The 19961-nt window shown below is 46.8% G+C and overlaps 1 protein-coding gene across 1 annotated transcript in view; it reads right to left on the bottom strand.

The window, feature by feature from the left end:
* LOC147668204 (multidrug resistance-associated protein 1-like) overlaps positions 1-19961 on the bottom strand; it is a gene marked incomplete at its 3' end in the record, with an annotated part of 614782 nt that overhangs the window by 287099 nt on the left and 307722 nt on the right. Inside the window, exon 9 of the mRNA XM_086948707.1 lies at positions 7845-7932. Coding sequence (XP_086804833.1) covers positions 7845-7932 — 88 coding nt within the window. The remainder of the gene's footprint in view (positions 1-7844; positions 7933-19961) is intronic.

The following is a 19961-nucleotide window of genomic DNA, read 5'->3' as shown; positions in this document are numbered from 1 at the left end:
CAACAGTCATTGATCTCACCTTCAGCCTTATCCTGCTGATATTCTTCCTCCTACAGCAGTCTTCGGGCTTCCCTCCTTGATCGCAACTTCGGAATCTGCATTGGCGGCCTCAGACGCGGCACCGGAGACACAGGTGCCGAAGGAAGACATTCTGAAGCGGGCAACAGCACTGATCGAAGCAGAGAGGAAGAAGGACCACCAGATAGGGCCAGAGATTGAGAAACCGGCATAGAAAACCTCAGAGCTGGAAAGTTCCAGGACAGCACCGACTGCATAAAGGGCACAAAGGGTGCCTGGGCATATTGATAAGGAATGCTCAAATTGAAAGCAAGGGGACCCACGGGGCCCAACAGCGCACCAGTAGGGTAGGCTGCCCTTGCAAACATGCTGTAAATCGCATTAAGAAAATGCGAACGATCCGACCCAGACCCAGGGAAAGGGTGGATAAGTAGCAGAGTCTGAATCCACACAAGAACGAGTTGCAGGCTGAGGCTCCGGCGCCAGGGACGTCGGATCCCAAATAGGCGATGCCACAGGCACAGAAGACTCCCTGGGATCCGGAGAATCTCTTGGACCCGGAGATATCCTTGGCGCCGGAGAAGCCTTGCGAGTCGGTGAGTGAGTCAGAGTTGCTTGAGGATAAGGAGGCGGCGAGATGACATCTTTAGAGCGACGTCGTGGAGCCGAAGGCGATCGCGAAGCTTTACCCTCCGAAGAGCAGCGTCTTGTGCTTTTTCGACTTTGAAGTATGCAAGGTCGGCGACTTTGATTTTGACCTCTTGCAACCCCTTTTCTAATTTCTTGCTTTTGTCATAAAAAGCTTAGCTTCACGCCCCTTTAAAGCCAGCGGATTCATCTTCAGACAACTGGAACAGCCTCTGATGTCGTGGTCCGACGAGACACACCAGAGACCGTCATAGTGGGGGATCAGTGATGGACATATGTCCCAAACACGCTCTACAAGGCTTAAAACCAGACTGTTTCGAATTGCCATCGCACTGCTACTTCAAGAATGAAGAAGAAACAAAGTAATTCCGAAACCAGTTGGAGAGTCCCAGAAAACTGTTACGCGTCGATGGGGCAAAAAAAAAAAAAAAAGGGAGTCGCGAGCGGAGCCGTGCCATTGTAACATCCTCATCGACATAGGAGAGCTAGAAAAAAAGTTTGTGTAATGCTGGCGCAGGGGTAATTCAAAAGGTGAGGTATCCACAGGCAGATATATTCATCAGAATTACAGGTTTTTAGTGGAGCGCCCTTTAGATATAGTAAACCTATATCTAAAGTAAATTGTGCGTGCACCATCTTACCCAGGCTGCAATGGCAGGCCTGTAGAATAATTTTGCATGACCTCATGGGTGGCATAATACATGCTTCAGCCCATGGGAGGCCGCTGGGGTGCCTATGCCCTGGGTACAGTTGTACCATATACTAGGGACTGGCAAGAGTACCCCAGTATCCAATCAGGAGTGTACCCAAATACATAGCATAACAGTTTAGGGAGAAAGCAGATAGACTGGAGTACTAATTAGCAAGGTCCCAGTAAGACTTGTCAAAAAAACAGTATCACATTTAGGAAAACGTGGGGGTAACCATAAGAAGCAGATCCTACTTTCCTACACCATTTGTACGCACGCATGTTAATACATTCCCAAAGGCCATCCTCTCCCTGACACACATGGCAGCCCTGTCATAGTGCCCCAGGTAGAAGTATTTTGTTCAAACCATAGTATTTGGCTCAATGGACATTAGGCTTAAAGTCAATGGGCATGGGGTGTCTGGTAACAATGTACAAGTTGCTTAGAGTTCAGGAGCTCCCAATAATTTTTGACTTCGAAGAAGTGACGCTCACCACAGAAATGGTTGGCGACCCCTAATCTGGAACACACCACTACTAAAACAGAGTATACACCGACTGCAAACCACCATGAACACTGAACATACCTCAAATATTAGGTGGTGATCGGATGAAGCGTCTTCTATCTTTGTAATGAACTAACCAGAATCTTATTATCAATTATTGAATCTAATTCTATGTCAGGACCGGATGCTTCGGATTATGCTAACACTTTCAATGCTATATGGCACAGCAGTCATTTCAAAACTTAAACTTAGACCACATTTCCCAAACACCCTTAGGAAAATATGGTCAGAAACAAAACAAAGAAGGTACAACATATCCCTCAGTCCATTATGGCCTATCACAGTCCAGCAGCCTGAGATGAGCGTTTTTCCGTTTTTTTCTTACTGTTTTAAGTCTTTGTGAGGCGTCCCACGCCTGCCTTGTGGTTGGTTGTAAGCATGGTTTTGATTTATTTCTATTGCCCGAGTGCGATGTATTTATTTGTGCAGCCTTGGCGTGTTGCAGCGCCTCTCCTCAGGCTTGGAGTTGGCCTAATCGGGTGGGAGCTTCCACACGCTCCCGCTGTCCCCACACCTCTGGTTATAGCGCAGCGTGTGTGGAGGTTTGTTTGATCTCCGGCTCATTCTCTTTCCTGTGCGGTCCGCGGATCCTGCTTCGGGCTTACGCGGCTCGCTGGATGTTAGTTTGGTGAAGCGCGGTTCGCACCCCCGACCGCTAGGGGCGCTGTCGCGTGATTTCACCGCGGCGGCTCCTCTTGCTGGCAACGGCGTGGAATTTTCTGTGACATTCCTTAGATTCCGCCCGCCGTTGCCGGTCTGCCTTCAATGCCCCTGGAGACTTATGCCCTCTTTGAGGGTCTGTAGAGCTTTGCTCGTGCCTGCAGGACACTCACTTCGCGAGTCGGTGTGTGTGGTTTTCCCTGACGCCGGTGTGTCCTTGAGGCTCTTGCGGATCCTCATCATTTGATTAGGGTTCTACCCTTTGAATTGTGCTGGTCCCCAGATGATTGATTCCCAGTCAGTAGACTGTAGGGGGTTCCACTAATTTCTGTATTGGGCTCTACTCAGTGGTGATTTGGGCATTTTATCATGTCCTAACAGGGAGACAGTAACTGGGGGGAGGATCCCCTTGACCAATTGCCGTGGGTTACGATTTCTAGGACGTGGTGGAGGCCTCTAACTACTGTGCCATAGAAGAGGTCATGGGGCCCATGGAGCAGAGCCTTTGCAAGAAACTTGAGCAGTTCAGTGCTCAGTGGACACCTCCTGCGCTCTCTACCCAGCAGGCGAAGTCTAATAATGACCCAGTACCCGCAAAGAGTCCCAGGTTGGATGGTGTTGATCAGTATGCCTTTGATCGTCTGCGTGATGCCTTCATGGCCCACAAAGCTCCGCAGTCCCCTCCTGTAGTCCCTTCTCCCCTGGTAGCGCCCGCTGATCTACCCAGCCCTGCTCAGGACACGGGCGATGAGGACCGCGGGGATACGGATGACGAGCCAGGACCTTCCAGGCCGTGGCGTCCTGCCTCTTCGCCGCCCCCCTCAGATACTCCGGCTCCTTCGGGGGGGGGGTTCGGATATGTTAGACCCCGAACTCTTGATGCATCCACGGTCCTCGGAATGGGTGCCTTCTGTTAAGATGGCCGGTTATGTGGCCAGTAGGATCCGCACGCCAATGGGCAAGGAGGCTTCTCAGTCGCCTGCAGTCTGAAGGCCCTCGCCCCTCCCTTGACGGTAAAGTCGCACAAACACCTGAGCTCGACCCGAGAATGACAACTTTTCTCGCTAAGTTTATCAAGGACCCCAAGAAAGTGATACACCGTCCCTGGAGGGCGTGCCAGGATGAACTCCTGGATGCCCTCGGTCCCATGACTATGATATTGGGCATGGCTGAGGATGCCAAAACTTTGGGTGCCCAGATTTCGCCTGAGGCCCTCTCTGGGTGGGCGCAGAGAGCAATTGTCTTAGGAAACACGAATTGTGCGCTTTCCATAGAACGCAGGAGGTCCTCTCTGATCAAAGTGGACCCAAAGTTAGGAGATTTGGCGGATTCTGAAGCTGGAGCGGTTGCTTAGGGAGGTTTGTTAGGACAACCGTTCATAAAAGATTTAGGAAAGTTTAATACTTTCACCTCCTTGGATAGAGCCCAATCATCTATCAAGAAGTTTTTTTCTTCACTTGTTTTCCAGTGGGCCGGTCAAAGAAGGGGCCGCTTGTCCGGCCAGACCCCCAACTCCAACTATGCCAAGGCCCCAGACAAGGGCAGTACCAAACGCTGGCACGGTACTCTAACTTTTACCAATCGAGGCAGACCTTCCAGGGGCAGAGGTTTCGGCAGCAGGGAAAATGCAGCTAATACGGGTACGTTTTTCTTCCCTTTCAGTCATGAGAGTGGGGGGGGTCGCTTGGCCAGCTGTCTGAGTGTGTGGAGGTCACTCACGTCCGACGCTTGGGTCTTGGAGACTGTGCAGGGGTTTCAGATCGATTTCTGCTGCAAACCCAGGCAGACCTTCCCGCCCAACCCCCTTCGGTTTTCCCGGTCAGAAAAGGTCCTGATAGATGCGGAAATCTCCACTCTTAGACAAAGGTGCTATTTGCCGCACAGTCTTAGATCCACACAGTTTCCTCAGAAACATGTTTGTGGTGGACAAGACGGACGGGCATGTCCGGTTCTCAATCTGCGTGATTTCAACGAGTGGCTGGTGTACCACCATTTTAAGATGGAAGGTATACACCTCTTCCAGGATGTGCTCAGGCCAGCAGATTGGATGACCCGGTTGGATTTTAAAGATGCTTACTTGGCCATTCCTATTTTTCCTCCTCACAGGAAGTTTCTGCAGTTCCTTTGGCACAGTCAGGCATACCACTTCAACACCTTCCCTTTCGGGTTCACCTCCGCCCCTTGGTGCTTCACCAAAGTTCTCCGGTGGTGGAATACCTCAAGGCGAGAGGCACGTACCTCATCGTTAACTTGAACGATATGCTCTTGCTGGCCCCAGATCTGTGAACGCTTCAGGACCAGCTCAGCAGGCCATAACTCTGTTAAAGAGCTTAGGCTTTGTCATAAATACCAAAAAGTCCCTCTTAGTACCAGCTAAGCGTGTCACTTTTTTGGGCTTCGTGGTGGACTCCACGGCGGCGACTCGGTCTTCCTTCACGAAAGGCGGCAAAAATTTACAACAAACTCGGGAGGACTTTGGTCAAGGGCACGGTTCCCCTGTGGCAGATAGCCCGCATCGTAGGGTTGCGGTCAGCCTCGATCCAGGCTAGAATTCAACTGGGAGGGTTTTTGGGTAATTCCAGATATGACCAGGCGCACACCTGAGTAACCGCAAGGTATATGCTACTACAGAGTACAGCACTCCAGGCAAGAAGGGCGGGCGGTAATCCCTCGTAACCGCTCTAGGTGGGACCCAACAGATCCACACTAATTGCACAAAAACAACAGAGCCCCTGCACTGGAGAGAAACAGTAATTTCTAGGTGATTTACAGTTTCAAAATGAGAGAAGTAAACTGAGCACATCAAGACTTTGGAAAGTCGACTGATTGATACAATAATCAAGTTCAAAAGATGTAGAGTTATTGGTGTAAAACAATGGTTTAATGTTCCTCTGTACTGGCCAACACGTGTTTCATCGCAGGGAACAGACTGCGAATCTTCAGGGCCTCATAAGTTATGAAGCGAAAAATAGTTATTGGGCCACTCAGATGGAAAAGCCGAAGTGCAGGCAGATAAGCGTTACTCGCGTGGTTGGCAGTCTCTCATTAGTGTTCAAATGGAGGCCAAAACCGGGAGGAGAAGATTGAGCGTAGTAGCGCTAGACAACATAGACAGGCCGATACACCTGACTAAACGCATTCCCCCTCCTGTAGTTCCTGTAGCTTGATTCCAGTGGCATGGAGAGCACAGGACTCACGTCTGAGCATACCTGTCCCACTCGGGGGAGACAAATGCAAAAAAAGCCACACAAGGCAGTTTCTTCACCCACTATCACACGTTGGCTTATGCAAGAGGCAGGCATTAGCCTACGACTGTTTGGGGCTCACTCGGCAAGAGGCGCAATAGCTCCGAAGGCCTTTTTCCTGGGAGCCTGTTTAAAGGAGATTATGAATAACGCAGACTGATCCTCAGATTCATCTTTCAAAAGATTCTATTTTAAGTCGGTCATTGATGTGTCTCATTTGGTGGTAAGTTTTGAAGCAGCATAATCTAAAGCCTCCGGTCCTGACCTAGAATGAAAAATTTCCTAGCTCACGTAACAGAGTTTCAATTCTATTAAGGACTCTGAGGCGAGGATTATCCCACCGAAGATCTACGCGAGATTTCCCCCCCGTTGGGAGTGTGTGTGTTTTTCGTTGAATGGTAATTTTCTCTGCAGTATTGTTTTGCTTTTCCCTAATGCAGTATTCGGATGTTGGTGTTGGACCTCTTCAGTGTTATGTTAGTTTTGTATATTCTGCTAATTCCCAATTTTGGCAGTGTATCCTCAGGTTGCGGAATTGCTTGACTTTTCTGGATTGAGGTCCTCATGTGTTCTTTGGTTTTTTTCCAGTAACAGATTCTGGAAAGCAGGACACTTGAACTGGAAGGCGGAGCTTCGACTTAAAGAAATAGGATGAGCAGGGCAGCAAGGACAGACTAGGAGAGGGTTCCTGGACTGTGATTGGCCATAATGTACTGAGGGATATGTTGTCCCTTCTTTGTTTTGTTTCTGACCATATTTTCCCAAGGGTGTTTGGGAAATGTGGTCTAAGTTTAAGATGTGAAATGGCTGCTGTGCAATAAAGCATTGAAAGTGTTAGCATAACCCTTGTCTCAGATTCCTTAATAGAATTGAAACTATCCGTTACGTTCGCTAGGAAATTTTTCATTACAACCCAGGAGCGTATATTATACATACTGGGCTAAAAAACGTAAACGCATGGTGAAGTGTCCATGGAGGAACAGAAGGGAAATTACTTTACGTTGGGGCACACGGATCTTGACTTACTGGTGGCATTGTGGTTCCACTCAACAGCAAATACAACTAGATTGATTTGTTTACTCAAGAGAAAATAAATATGTCTACATGAAGAGATTGCCCACCTCAACACTCCTGCACATAAGAGCTATCAGCTTCCACATTACTCCTCCACAGGTAATATAGTCAGCGCACTATGCCTTCTCTACAGTTGCCTTCAAATGTACTCCGCATGGGGCAGCTAAATTTATTCTGCAATAAAACTGAAGCCCTTCAGTTTCGTTTAACTGCCTCAACTGAACCTCTGATGCAACTAACAGCCTTCAAGCAAATACAGGAATGGCAATTAGTCTTCAGGACCACTCTAAAAGCATATATAGGATATTGAAATGTCAATGTACCTGCTCTGACATTGTTAGGCCTCGTACTAGCATGTTGGACTCATTTTCTGCTTTACAAATAAATTACATAACTGTTCTTGGTGAAGCGGAACAGCAAATTAGGCACCTCCTTCACAGTGAAGTGATGGGAATGGACTTGCCCACTCCAGCAAAGAACATTAATACAACAGTATGGTTATGCTCCTATAACATGGCATAGCTGGGGATCAAAACATGCCTAAGGGCAGAATCAGATCTAGTCTGGTGTTTTTTAAATTTTTATTTTAAAGGGCCCATTTCTAACCGTCATTTAGTTCTAATGCTAGATACTATATTTTTTACAATAAAACACCTGTGCATTACTTGCAGTTAGATTGCTTAAGGACCATATGAAACACTTCCAACGTAAAAAAAAAAAGGAAAAGTGAATGTTAAAATAAAGAGGAAATTCATAAAAAAGTGGGTAATTCTCTGTTTGAAAAACGATCCCATGAGCCATCTAAAATAGGAGAAGAAGTATCTAAAGAGAAGTAAGAAGTTCATTAAACAGTATGACAGTAAACATGACTGAGTATTTACTCTAAGTAAACCTTTAATTCTTTGAGCAACTCTGCTTTAAAAAAAAAAAAAAACTATAACTTACTGCCTTTGATAGGACCTCTGGCAATGCAGTCTGTTTCCAATTCTTCATGCGAAAGAAATACTCGAAGGCGTTTAAGGGACACACTTGCCTAAACAACAAACAATTAAAGATCATTAAAAAAAAACATTTGTTCCTTTTTTATTTTAGCCTTGCAGATTTTTAAACTAAATTCAGAGTTTCTACATTAGCTTCCAGTACATTATTATGGAATATAGGCAGACTGCAGAGGATTTTTCCAAAAGCAAAAAAGTACTCTAATAACTATAGGAACTATTTTGGTTCTGGATGAGATGTTTTCACATGCCTTCTGTAAAACGCATTCACAAACTTTCAGACATCCAAATGGGTCACACAAAATCAGCCTATGGCCGCCTCACACCTCCAAGATATAAATCACTTGCAAAATATTTAGGTGTATGTGGTGCAAACCATTTATTACGTGATATTCCATGACAACTAAAGTAAAAGTAATAAGCATTAAAGAACAAGTTACTTACCTTTGGTATCTGTAAGAAACATTAGTTAATGATAGATTCCTTACCTTAGAATTACCCCTAGGCGTCAGACTGGATCTGGAAAGTTTTTAATCAGCAGTACCTCTGTGCGTCAGAAGGTGGTGTTGTATGGCTCTGCGTACGTCATTGGCGTCATGATCGCCAAGACGACGCTGCGGCAGCTAATTAGATACCACCCTCGAGCGCTGACATGCGTTCTGTACACTACTTTCCGTGTCAGGAACGCAAAGCCATGCAAGATACTGACCACTGATTCAATTTAACTAGGGACCTGAAAGGAATGACCTGAACCCTAAAAATCAGTTCGCAGAACGGGGAGGATGGGTGGGGCGGTCAGGAATCACTAACTGTCTCTTGAGATATATCATTACACAAGTAGTAAATTGTGAATCTGAAAGACACGTTAGTGATGGACTCCTTACATTAGAAGAGATACCCCAGCAATACCAACCCCGGTGGTGGGACTGCAAACCAAGATCACACTAGGAAGTCTCAGGGAACAGAAGGGCCAAAGAAGCCGCCCCTCCAGACTTGACTGTCCAGGCAGCAGTGCTTACTAAAAGTGTGTAGCGAGGCCCACATAGCTGCCCGACAGATGTCTTGTAAGGGAACACCACGTACCAATGTTGTAGATGCAGCAGTCGCCCTGGTGCAATGGGCGTGCAGCCCCACTGGAGGCTCCTTCTTTGCCAGAGACGAACAGGCTTTAATACACAAAAAGACCCATCTGGAGATAGTTTGCTTATGTACGGCCCAACCTTTCTTGGAGCTGGTCATCCAGCCGGAACTGTTGTGTGCGATTCAGGTAAAACAAGACCGCACATTTTGGGTCCAGACGGTAGAGCCTCTCTTCCTCTCTGGAAGGATGCAGAAAGATGGTAAGCAAAGTGATGGTATGCCCGATGTTAAAGGCAGTGACAACCTTTGGCAGAAAGGATAGACGCTTTCCGAGCGCAACCTTGTCCGGATGGACAGATAGAAAAGGAGGTTTATAAGAAAAAGCCTGGAGCTTGCGCACTCTCCTAGCAGAAGTATTGTAACAGAGTTTGCTGTTTGTGCGTGGAGGGGATTTTGTTCCGCATATTTTAAAAAAATTGAAGTGCCTGATTTGTACCGCTGTTTTTACAAATCTTGCTAGTACACGCTACCAGTTTTTTTTCTTCATACGCCAATGCGGTGTCCGTCTGTTAGAGCGGGCCAGGGGCAAGGTTAGCGTTCTAGCTGTTGCTCCTCCCCCAGCCCAGACTTCCTACTTAAACCGGATGCTGTGTCGGCGCAGCAGGCGCGTGCAGCGGGTTTGCCGGCGACGCGCCAAAGAAAAGCCCGTCTGCATCCCCGGGAGTGACCGGCACCCACCATGCTGTCTCTCACATTAGAGGAGCAAGGAGGTAAGAGGCCGTCTAGTAGAATGGAATTGATGGCTCTGGATAATGGCAGTTGCACTGGTGGGGAGAAATGGGTAGTCCTCAAGAGCATTTCTCGGACTTGTCCCATATGTCAGTTCTGCCTTCATACCAAGGAGCCTGCCCCCGCCCTATGTATTGAGAAATAGTAGAATTCAGGCGGCACTCATTAATTCGCGCTTCATGGTCAAACATGCTCCAGATATACGCAAACTCCTTTCAGACGATCACTTAGATGTGCTATTCATAACAGAAACTTGGCTCCATGAATCTTGTGCCCCGGTGGTTGAGCTTGCCATCCCTGTGGGTTTTAAAATTGCAAGATTGGATCGCAAGACTGGGAGAGGGGGCGGGATTGCAATGGTGTTTAGGGAGTCGTGGGTCTTCTCTTGGGAGGCAACAGTGGGGTTAGTGGAGGGGGAGGCGGTTGAATTCTCCATCGTCATATAGCCCCATTACACACCGGGCGGTACATTGATCTACCGGCACCCGGGCTCTGTGGGAGCCTTACTGAGAGCCCTGGATGATGTTAACATACCTCCAGGCCTATGTTTTTCAGATTTCCTCCTTCTGGGCGACTTTAACATCCATTTAGACTGCCCTGAGATTGTGGGTTCCAGGGAGCTAATGGATAGGTTTGATCTGGCACATCTAACCCAGTGGTCAAAGGCACCCTCACATCAACAGGGACATATAATAGACCTGGTATGCTCCAATTTCGCCTTGTCTGCATCTGAACCCCTTCAGGTCACTTGGGCGGATTATTATTTGGTACAGTTTTCTTGGTCTAAAGGGAAACCTCCTTCCTCCTTAGTTCCGGCTTATAACAATCTGGCTCGGAAGATTGACATTCCATATCTCAGTGACTTGTCCGGCGCCCACTTTTCATCTTGAGGGAGCAGTTGATAGCTTTTCTTCCTGGTTTAGGCAAGGAGTTGGCAAAGTGTTAAAACCCCCCTCCTCCGGGCGACCAAGACCAATTCCATCTAAACCATGGTATTCAGGCACTCTTGGAGACCTTAAATTGGGCTGCAAAACATTGGAACGATGCTGGTGTCTGGATCATTGTCCATTGGCCAAAAATGCTCTCCGCAAAGCTCAGAGATTACCATGCAGCTATCCGGGAGGCAAAAAGTGGTTTCTTTGCAGAACGGATAGCAAAAGCTAACAATAGTAAGGAGATTTTCTCCATTGTGAGTAGCTTTTTGGCACCGGTTGCAGAACAAACGGTTCTTCCTGTGTCATCTCAATGGTGTGAGGAGCAGTCTTCTTTCTTTGTTGAGAAAGTACAGAACATTCAAGACTGTCTTGGGCCAGGTGCTCTGGCACCGAGGGTTTCTCCATTTCTACCCCTTTCAACGTCTACTCCATCAGTTCCTCCTTTTATGAACTTTGTGCCCATAGCCGGACCTGATTTCCTGGCCATTCTCAAATCCCTGAAATCAGTGTCTCCGACTGACCCTTGTCCTGCTAGAGTGTTGGCTGAAGTCGCAGAGGTGGTATATCCAGAGGTCAATAAGATTATCAACTTATCCTTACAGGCTGCTGCTGTACATTTGAGCTGGAAACAGGCTAAGGTTTTACCTCTTCTCAAAAAACCCACTCTAGACCCGTCCAAACTGGTTAGTTATCGCCCTATATCTCTTCTACCGGCACTGACAAAGGTCTGCGAGAAGGTGGTTTTTCGACAACTGGAAGCCTATGTGGAGACTTCTGGCCTTCTCCATCCGGCGCAGTCTGGTTTTAGGGCAACTTATACTGAGACTGCGCTAGTGGAGATGGCTGAGGCCATCCGTGAGTGCCTGGACGCCGGCGGCAGAGCGGCCCTGATTTTACTAGACCTCTTTGCCTCCTTCGATATGGTGCCCCACCAACTACTCCTTGCTCGCCTATCAAATATATGCATTGCTGGCTCTGCCTGGGACTGGATCAAACCTTTCTTAGAAGATCGCTCCCAGCAGGTTTTGAGGCCTCCTTTTTCATTGACTGCCAAGAAGATACTCACTGGAGTCCCCCAGAGCTCTACTTTGAGCCCTTTGCCCTTTAATATCGGACTCCTCTGATTTTTCTGGCTGAGGAAATGGGTGCAAAATTAATTGCTTACGCGGATGACACCCAGCTCCGTTTTAATTGGAAGGACTCAGACCTGTCATAAGAAATTGCCCAGAATGGTCTTTCTGCTGTGTTTAGGTGGTTGGCTTATGCCCAACTGAAATGCAACGAGGACAAGTCCGAGGTCCTTTTATATGGTCAGTTACCGCCCGCCTTTAGAGAGTCTTTATGACTTTCAGACTCTCTCCGTCCTAACTCTGAGGGCGCTAAAGCAAAAAACTTGGGTGTCTGGTTCGAAGAGGACCTGCGGTTTGTGGTGAAAACTAAGAAACTCGCTGGAGTCTGTTTTGGCACCCGTAAGTCACTTAACAGGTTCTTCCCGTTGCTTCCAAGGTCGGCCAAGGAAATGGCAGTGCTGGCTCTTATTCTCTCCCGCATAGATTATGCCAATGCTCTGTATGTGGGAATTCCTGGATACCTGCAAAATAAACTTCAGACCATACAGAATGCCGCGGCTAGCCTGCTACTTAGGCAGATCTAGCGTAAAACAGTACTTACGCGAGCTGCATTGGCTGCCTGTGGCCCAGAAAGAGCAATTTAAGGTTCTTACTTGGGCACATAGAGCTCTGCACGATCTCGGACCACTGTACATTCGGAAGTGTTTTGCTTTCTAAGTTCCCAACAGACCACTGCGTTCACCCACCCATCGACGGACGGCGATCCCACATTTCCTCAGAACGCGGCTGGGGAACCAGTCTCTGTCCGTCAAAGCAGCTATTACATGGAATTCCTTGCCCCTGGAACTTCGGCACATTCAGGACTTAAGACTTTTTAAAAACCAATTGAAAACCTTCTGTTGTAAGGAGATTACAGGAGGCGGAAAGCTGTTGTACAGGCAAGGATTTATTTTATAGTAATAACGAAGGAGAAAACCCGACCAGCAGTGCCGGGGATCAAACAGCCTCTAACGGCTTAATAAAGAACACTCGGACCACGGTACAAAGAAGGTGAGCGCGAGCCCAGCGCGAGACACAGGCTCAAGCAGTGGAAACATGCAGGATAAATATAACATCTCCTTTCCTTTGACAATAAAATAATAAAATTAACATAATAAAGAGAATATAAGCACATACCATCCATGAACAATTGATGTGCAAAAACAAACCGTATACAATTGTCAGTGTGAAAACACTCCACAAGTAATAGTTACAATCCACTCCTTTCCTAAACATTTAAACAAAAATCTTTTAAATATGCAGGTGAAGTTCTTTTACGATACGGTCTACCTTGCATATCATCAACAACCCTTTTTACATCTGGCTGTAACAAATCAACATTAGGTTGGTTTTTTTTTTTCTGATACAGTACAACCCTGCGGAGATTCCAAGTTTGACCATTCTGTAATCTAACATAGTTGCCATTAACTGATCTAACTTGAAAAGGCCCCCTGAATTTGTTAATCCTTTTATGATTTCCTCCAGGTTTCACCTTAACTAAGTCACCTTCAGAAATGTTTGTTCTGCTACACTTATTTACGTTGTGATCCACCCCTAACACTGGCTTCTGCAACCATGTAGGAACTAACTTTGTACCTGCTGACCTCCCTCTCATAAGTTCAAAAGGTGACTTAGACATGTTTTGATGTATTGTGGTTCGATACGCCCAAAGCATTTCCTTAATCTCTCTTTGTACAGAGCAATTCGAAGCTAAAGCAAGTTGCATAGTGCCCTTGACCAACCTATTTACCCTCTCACAAGGGCAATTACTCTGTGGGTTGTATAATGAAGTCCGCAGATGTTTCAACCCCACATGATCAAAATAATCCTTCATCTCCCTAGAGGTTAACTGCGTGCCATGGTCGGACAAAATCAGTGGGAATACATTCACGTCTAAAATTCTCAGTAAGAACTTTAATAGTGGCCTGCGAAGTAATACTCCTCATGAACGCAACCTCCACCGACCTTGAAGTTGAATCCACTAGCACCATTGCAAACTTTTCACTGTCTTGCAGTTCATGAAAAGGACCAATAAAATCAATGCAAACTTTCTTCCATCCACCTTCCACAGACTCCACTCGTCCAGGTAAGTGATTACTTGCTCCCACTTGTAACCTCTTCTCAGACTCCCTGCAAAGCTCACATAGCTCCACCCAAGATTTAACCTGGGTCTCTATTCCCTGCCACCCAAAATTCTCTTTAACACGTTTGGCAGTAAGCGTTTGGCCTAAATGACCTTCGTGAGCCAAGGCAATTATGCGAGTTCTAAGAGAGTCTGGTGGTATGGCCTCTCCCCACACCTCTTTGGATATTGAGCTGTGAAGGTCTCCTGTCAAGTCTTCAAGGTATGCAACCACATCTTCGGTTACCAATTCTTTCAACTCTGCCTTTGTATCTGGCAACCTAGACAAACAATCCGCCACGCTGTTGCACCAACCAGGTACACTCAATATTACACGTAAAATCTTGTACACTGACAGCTAGTCTGGCTAGTCTTCCAGAACAATTCTTTATACCTCCTGGAGCTAACACGGTTTGTGATCAGTTCTAAGTGTAAATGAGATTCCCCACAGATAAACCCTAAAGTACCTGGTAGCCCATGCAGCTGCCAGTGCCTCTCGCTCGATGACTGAGTAATTTCTCTCACTCTCAGTCAAAGAACGAGACGCAAAAGCAACCGTGTTCTGCTGCCCACCTTTCTTTTGCGTTAGAACTGCCCCAATGTCCATTGAGCTTGCATCCACAGTGAGGATAGTGGGTAAGGATTGCACAAAACTGGAAAGAATATTAGTATTTAAACATTTTTTCTTGATTAACTCAAAAGCATCTTTCTGTTCGGTTCCCCAAACAAATCCTTTTCCCTTTCTCAAGATGTTCCGTAAAGGTTCAACTTTCTCTGCAAAGTTTCTGAAAAATTTTGCATAATATTCTACCATGCCCATAAATGACCTCAGCTTGTCCTTGTCATCTGGCTCTGACACACTACATATGGCACTAACCAAATCATGCTTAGGTTGAATGCCACTCCCACAAACATGGTAACCCAGATAATCTACTTCATTGGCCGCAAAAACGCATTTTTCCTTTCGTAGCGTCAGACCAGCCTTAGAAAGACATGCCAACACTTTATCCAAAATCAAATTATGATCATTAGAATCTAAGCCATGATGTCATCCTGGAAGAAGACTACTCGTTCAATTCCTTTCAATACATCTATAATAATCCTTTGAAATGTGCTTGCACAGAGCACAGTCCTAAAGGAAGTCTCTTGAATTGATAGGTGCCCTCAGGAGTAATGAACGAAGTGTATTCCTTCGAGTTTGGATGAAGCTTAATTTGATGGTACGCGCTTCGTAGGTCGAGCTTTGAAAACACCTTTCCACCACCCAAGCTTAAAACAATTTCATTAATATTTGGAAGTGGGAAATTGTCCATAATTACTGCCTTGTTCAAGCTTCTCATGTCCAAAACAGAAACGCAATGATTTATCCGGTTTGTGTGTGATCACAACTGGACTCAACCACTGTGTGGCTTCCACAGGCTCAATTATATCATCATCAAGTAGTTGTTTAATGATCTTTCTTACCTCATCCCTAGCAGATAAGGGTACCTTGCGTGCCACATGTTTAGCCGGTGCAAAACACTTCCTGGTTTTAATGATATGTTGATAACCAATGGCCTCTCCCAACTTTGTACTAAATATTTCCGCATATTTGCTCAAAATATTATGTAAATCTTGTCATATTGCACTCATCACTCCCATTGACACACATAACTGGTGGATCAGCTCTTGGATCTACCCTGATGTTTAGTTTGTACTGGTGTAACCAGACCAAAATTGCAGGTCCATGAGGGGGAACATACATTTTTCCCTGGGTGACTTCTCCTTTGAAAGTGATTCGTGCCTCAAAGAAGCCAAGCACACCAATGCTCACTCCCTTAAGATCAGATCAGATGCAACTAACTCAGCCTTCGAGCATGAGGCTTCATATAACTTCTTTGGAATTATTGTATACAACGAACCTGTATCCACCATAAGTGACAAGGTTTGCCCATTTACCTCAAAATCTGCCTTAAGTCGAGGTAAAACAATGTTCTCAGTATTATTAGGTCCCCTGCAGATGTAATCATCATAACCTCAGCTTCTTCATCATTCCCTTCACACTATCATTGCAACCTTCTTATAAGTCCCAGTCCTACACATACGTGCAAAGTGTCCCTTTTTTCCACATTTTAGACGATCTCTAGTTAAAGCCGAACAGTTCTTTGAATCAGCCAGATGAAAAGGACTACCACACCTATTACACAAGCATGCACCCTGTTTAAACTTGCTTTGTGTTGTTGGCTTACTGTACGAGGTAGTGGCCTTGCTCCCTTTACTAGCTACTACTTGTTTTGCATGTACGAGGTTAACAGACTCACATGCATCACTCTGTAAAGTGGCAACATCTTGACCATTCACTTGTTGAATTGCTTTTAATTCTTTAATGCATCTATCACTCTCTTCCGCCACCTTGGCAATGGTAGTAGCTTCAGTAAGGGTTGGGTTTCTAGCAGCCCATAACTTTTCTTGTGTTTTTTTACTATAACACTGCACGATCAATTGATCTCTAATCATGTCATCTTGTATATTACCAAATTGACATTTTACTGACCACTCCCTCAGCCTAGAAACAAACTCATCTATAGTCTCGTTTTGCTTTTGAGGTGCAGTATAAAACTTGTGCCTACGCATCACTACATTCTCCTGTTTCGCGAACCTAGTGTATACCTAAATAGAGCATCTTTACAGACATCAATATCAACTGGCGGATTTGGAAGGTATTTGAAAACCCTTTGACCCTCCTTTCCCAGTGCTCCCAACAATAATGCCTTCTTCCTAACGGAAGAAAACTTCGTGCCATCTAAGGCCAGAATATAATTCTCAAATGCTTCGCACCAGTCATCCCATTCCATAGATGGTTCCCCTGGTACACTCAAAAACGGAATTGGTGCTTGAATTGAATTGTTCACACTCATTTTTAACAAACTACAATATGTGTGTATCACAGCTGTTGGTGATGTGACATACTCAATGCACACGATATTAATGTATGCGTGTCACAGTTGTAGACTTGATGCACTCAATGTTAATGTGCGTGTGTCACAGTCGCGAGTGTGAACAAGCTTCCTTGCACAGTTTAAATGTGAACAACCTTCTTTGCGCAGTGCAGGCGTTTTTTTACATTTTCACACGCTTTTTTTCCCTGAAAACTACAAATGTCATGCAGTCTGATATCTTTCCGTGCCAGAAATGTGATCTTTGACACAAGCTTATGACTGGACCCACATGTAATACATTGCCCTTTTAATAAGTTCCCCTTTTAAATCTTAATGTTGGGGGCGCTGTTCGCCGTTTGCGAGCGTCTGATCAGAGTTAATATGGCTCAGTCACGGTTCTGGGCATCGGTAAAGATTCTCCCGGTAGGCTTTACTTTTTTTTAAATAAAATGTCTCCCGCACATACCTTCTCCGTTTTAAAGTGTACAAAAAGTGCGGCTTACTTCACTTCTAACCCGGCGTTTCGAGCGGATGCTTAACTCCTGTACTCTCGCTCCTTTCGCCGTCGGGTTTCCTCATTGTTTAAGCTAGTCTCCTCTGCCTCCGTGTACAAGCGTCGCCATACAATGTTGTAAGGAGATTACAGGAGGCAGAAAGCTGTTGTACAGGCAAGGATTTATTTTCTAGTAATAACGAAGGAGAAAACCCGACCAGCAGTGCCGGGGATCAAACAGCCTCTAACGGCTTAATAAAGAACGCTCAGACCACGGTAAAAAGAAGGTGAGCTCGAACCCAGCGCGAGACAGGCTAGAGCAGTGGAAACATGCAGGATAAATATAACACCTTCCTTTTCAAGCAGTCATGCTAAAGCTCTCATTCCACCGGGTCACTGTTATTTTGAGCGCCAGGACATTCATGAATATTTGTGCGTGGTATAAATCCATTATAACATAACATGGCCACCAGGAAAGCAGTCTTCATAGTCAACAAACAAAGAGGACAGTTGTGAAGAGGCTCAAAGGGAGCGCACATAAAATATGTGAGAACCAGGTTCAAGTCCCTCTGTGGCATTACAAAGGGAATAGGAAGGAAGAGATGAGTAATGCCTTTGAGGAACCTATTTACAACAGGGGACTTCAAAAGAGAGGGCTGATCAGGGAGCCTGAGAAAGGCCGAAATAGCAGAAAGGTAGCCTTTGATAGTGCCCAGAGCAGAGCCCTGCTGGGCCAGTGAAAAAGATGGGCAGAAAGGGGATCCACAGCCTTTGCTGTGCACCATGTCACGAATGTGTTCCACCTGCGGGTGTATAACAACTTCGCCTGGCTGCCAGAATTACATCACAGACTTCAGGAGGCAAGTCGAAAGGAATCAACTGCCACCGCTCAATCTCCATGCAAAGAGGTGGAGACTGGACAGGTTCGGGTGGAGGACCGTCCACTGCGACACAAGATCCTCCAGAAGAGGTAGTCGGATCGGGGGATCGATTGTCATACTTAGTAGCTCGGGATAACAAACTCTTCGAGCCCAGTCCGGAGCCACAAGAATGACTTGAGCCCGGTCACGCTTGATCTTCTTCAGCACTCTGGCAGAAGTGGTACAGGCGGAAAGGCGTACAACAGACCGCAAATCCACTCGCGACGAAAAGCATCGCCTAGCTAGTGCCGCCTTGGAAATTCCAACGCGCAGAACTGTTGACATTGCGCGTTCTCTTTGGTGGCGAATAGATCTAACCAAGGCTCTCCCCACTGTCAAAAGAGACCTTGCGCCACATCCGAGTGAAGACGCCATTGGTGATCCATCATGCACCTGCGGACGAGTTTGTCCGCCCTGGCATTCAGAGAACCTGCCAATTGTTGAACCACCAGGGAATTGCCCTGATGTTCCAGCCATGTCCAGAGGCACAGAGCCTCCTGACATATGGTCCACGACCCCATCACGCCCAGTTTATTGCAGTACCCAATGGCGATGGTGTTGTCCGTGAACACCAGCACTACTCTCCCCTTGACAGAGGGAAGGAATGCTTTCAGTGCAAGTCGAGTCTCCAGAAGGTTGATCTGGAGCCTGGACTCCACCGGAGACCAGAGGCGTCTGATCTCCATCTCTCCCATGTGGCCCTCCCATCCCAGGAGGGACACATCCGTCACCGCTGTGTGCTATAGTTAGGGAAGGGAGAGGGATATGCCATTGACCAAATGTCTGTTCGTGAGCCACCACTGCAGCTGGTGTGCAGTGCCCTCCGAGATCTGAACGCAGTCTGACAGGTTCCCCCGATGCTGCGCCCAGTGGAACTTCAGGTCCCACTGCCGAGCCTGCATATGCCATCTGGCATGAGTGACCAGCAGGCAGCCATGATGCCCAGCAGCCTCAGGGTCATCCTGACCGAAACCAAGGATAGAGGCTGAAAGATCCGAATCATAGCATTCATATCCTGGACGCGCCGTTCTGGAGGATAGGCCCGAAAGTGCGTCGCATCCAGAACCGCTCTGATGAAGAGGAGCTTCTGAGAGGGAATCCGGTACATCTCCGGCACATTGATGGAGATCCCCAGCAAATGCAGGAGGTCGGCTGTAGTCTGGAGGTGGGAGAAGACTGTCTGGGGTGTGCCCGCCTTCAACAGCCAGTCGTTGAGATTGGGGAACCCCTGATCTGCGCAGATGAGCTGCGACCACCGCCGTCACTTTGGTGAACACCTGGGGGGTGCTGGTAAGGCCAAAGGGGAGCACGGTAAACTGAAAGTGCTCGTGGCCTACTGTGAACCGCAGGTAACGTCTGTGGGCAGGCAGGACAGGAATGTGGAAATATGCGTCCTGCAGGTCCAACGCTACCATCCAGTATCCAGGGCAGACAAGACCTGTGACAGAGTTAACATCTTGAACTTTTCCTTCCGGAGGAAGCGATTGACACCCCTGAGGTCCAAGTTAGGACGCAGGCCCTTGTCCTTCTTGGGCACCAGAAAGTGGTGGGAATAACAACCACATCCTACTTCTGGTGCAGGAAAGCGCTCAATCGCTCCCTTGGCCAAGTTGAAGAAGTGCCAAGTGATCCCTCGACATGCAGTGGTACTGGGGTGGCATGGCTGGAGGGGTAGTCTCGAAGGGGAGGGAGTAGCCT

The sequence above is a fragment of the Lissotriton vulgaris genome, unplaced genomic scaffold (genome assembly GCF_964263255.1).
Source record: "Lissotriton vulgaris unplaced genomic scaffold, aLisVul1.2 SCAFFOLD_1214, whole genome shotgun sequence".
Lineage (NCBI taxonomy): Eukaryota > Metazoa > Chordata > Amphibia > Caudata > Salamandridae > Lissotriton > Lissotriton vulgaris.
This window is presented reverse-complemented; position numbering and strand designations above follow the sequence as displayed.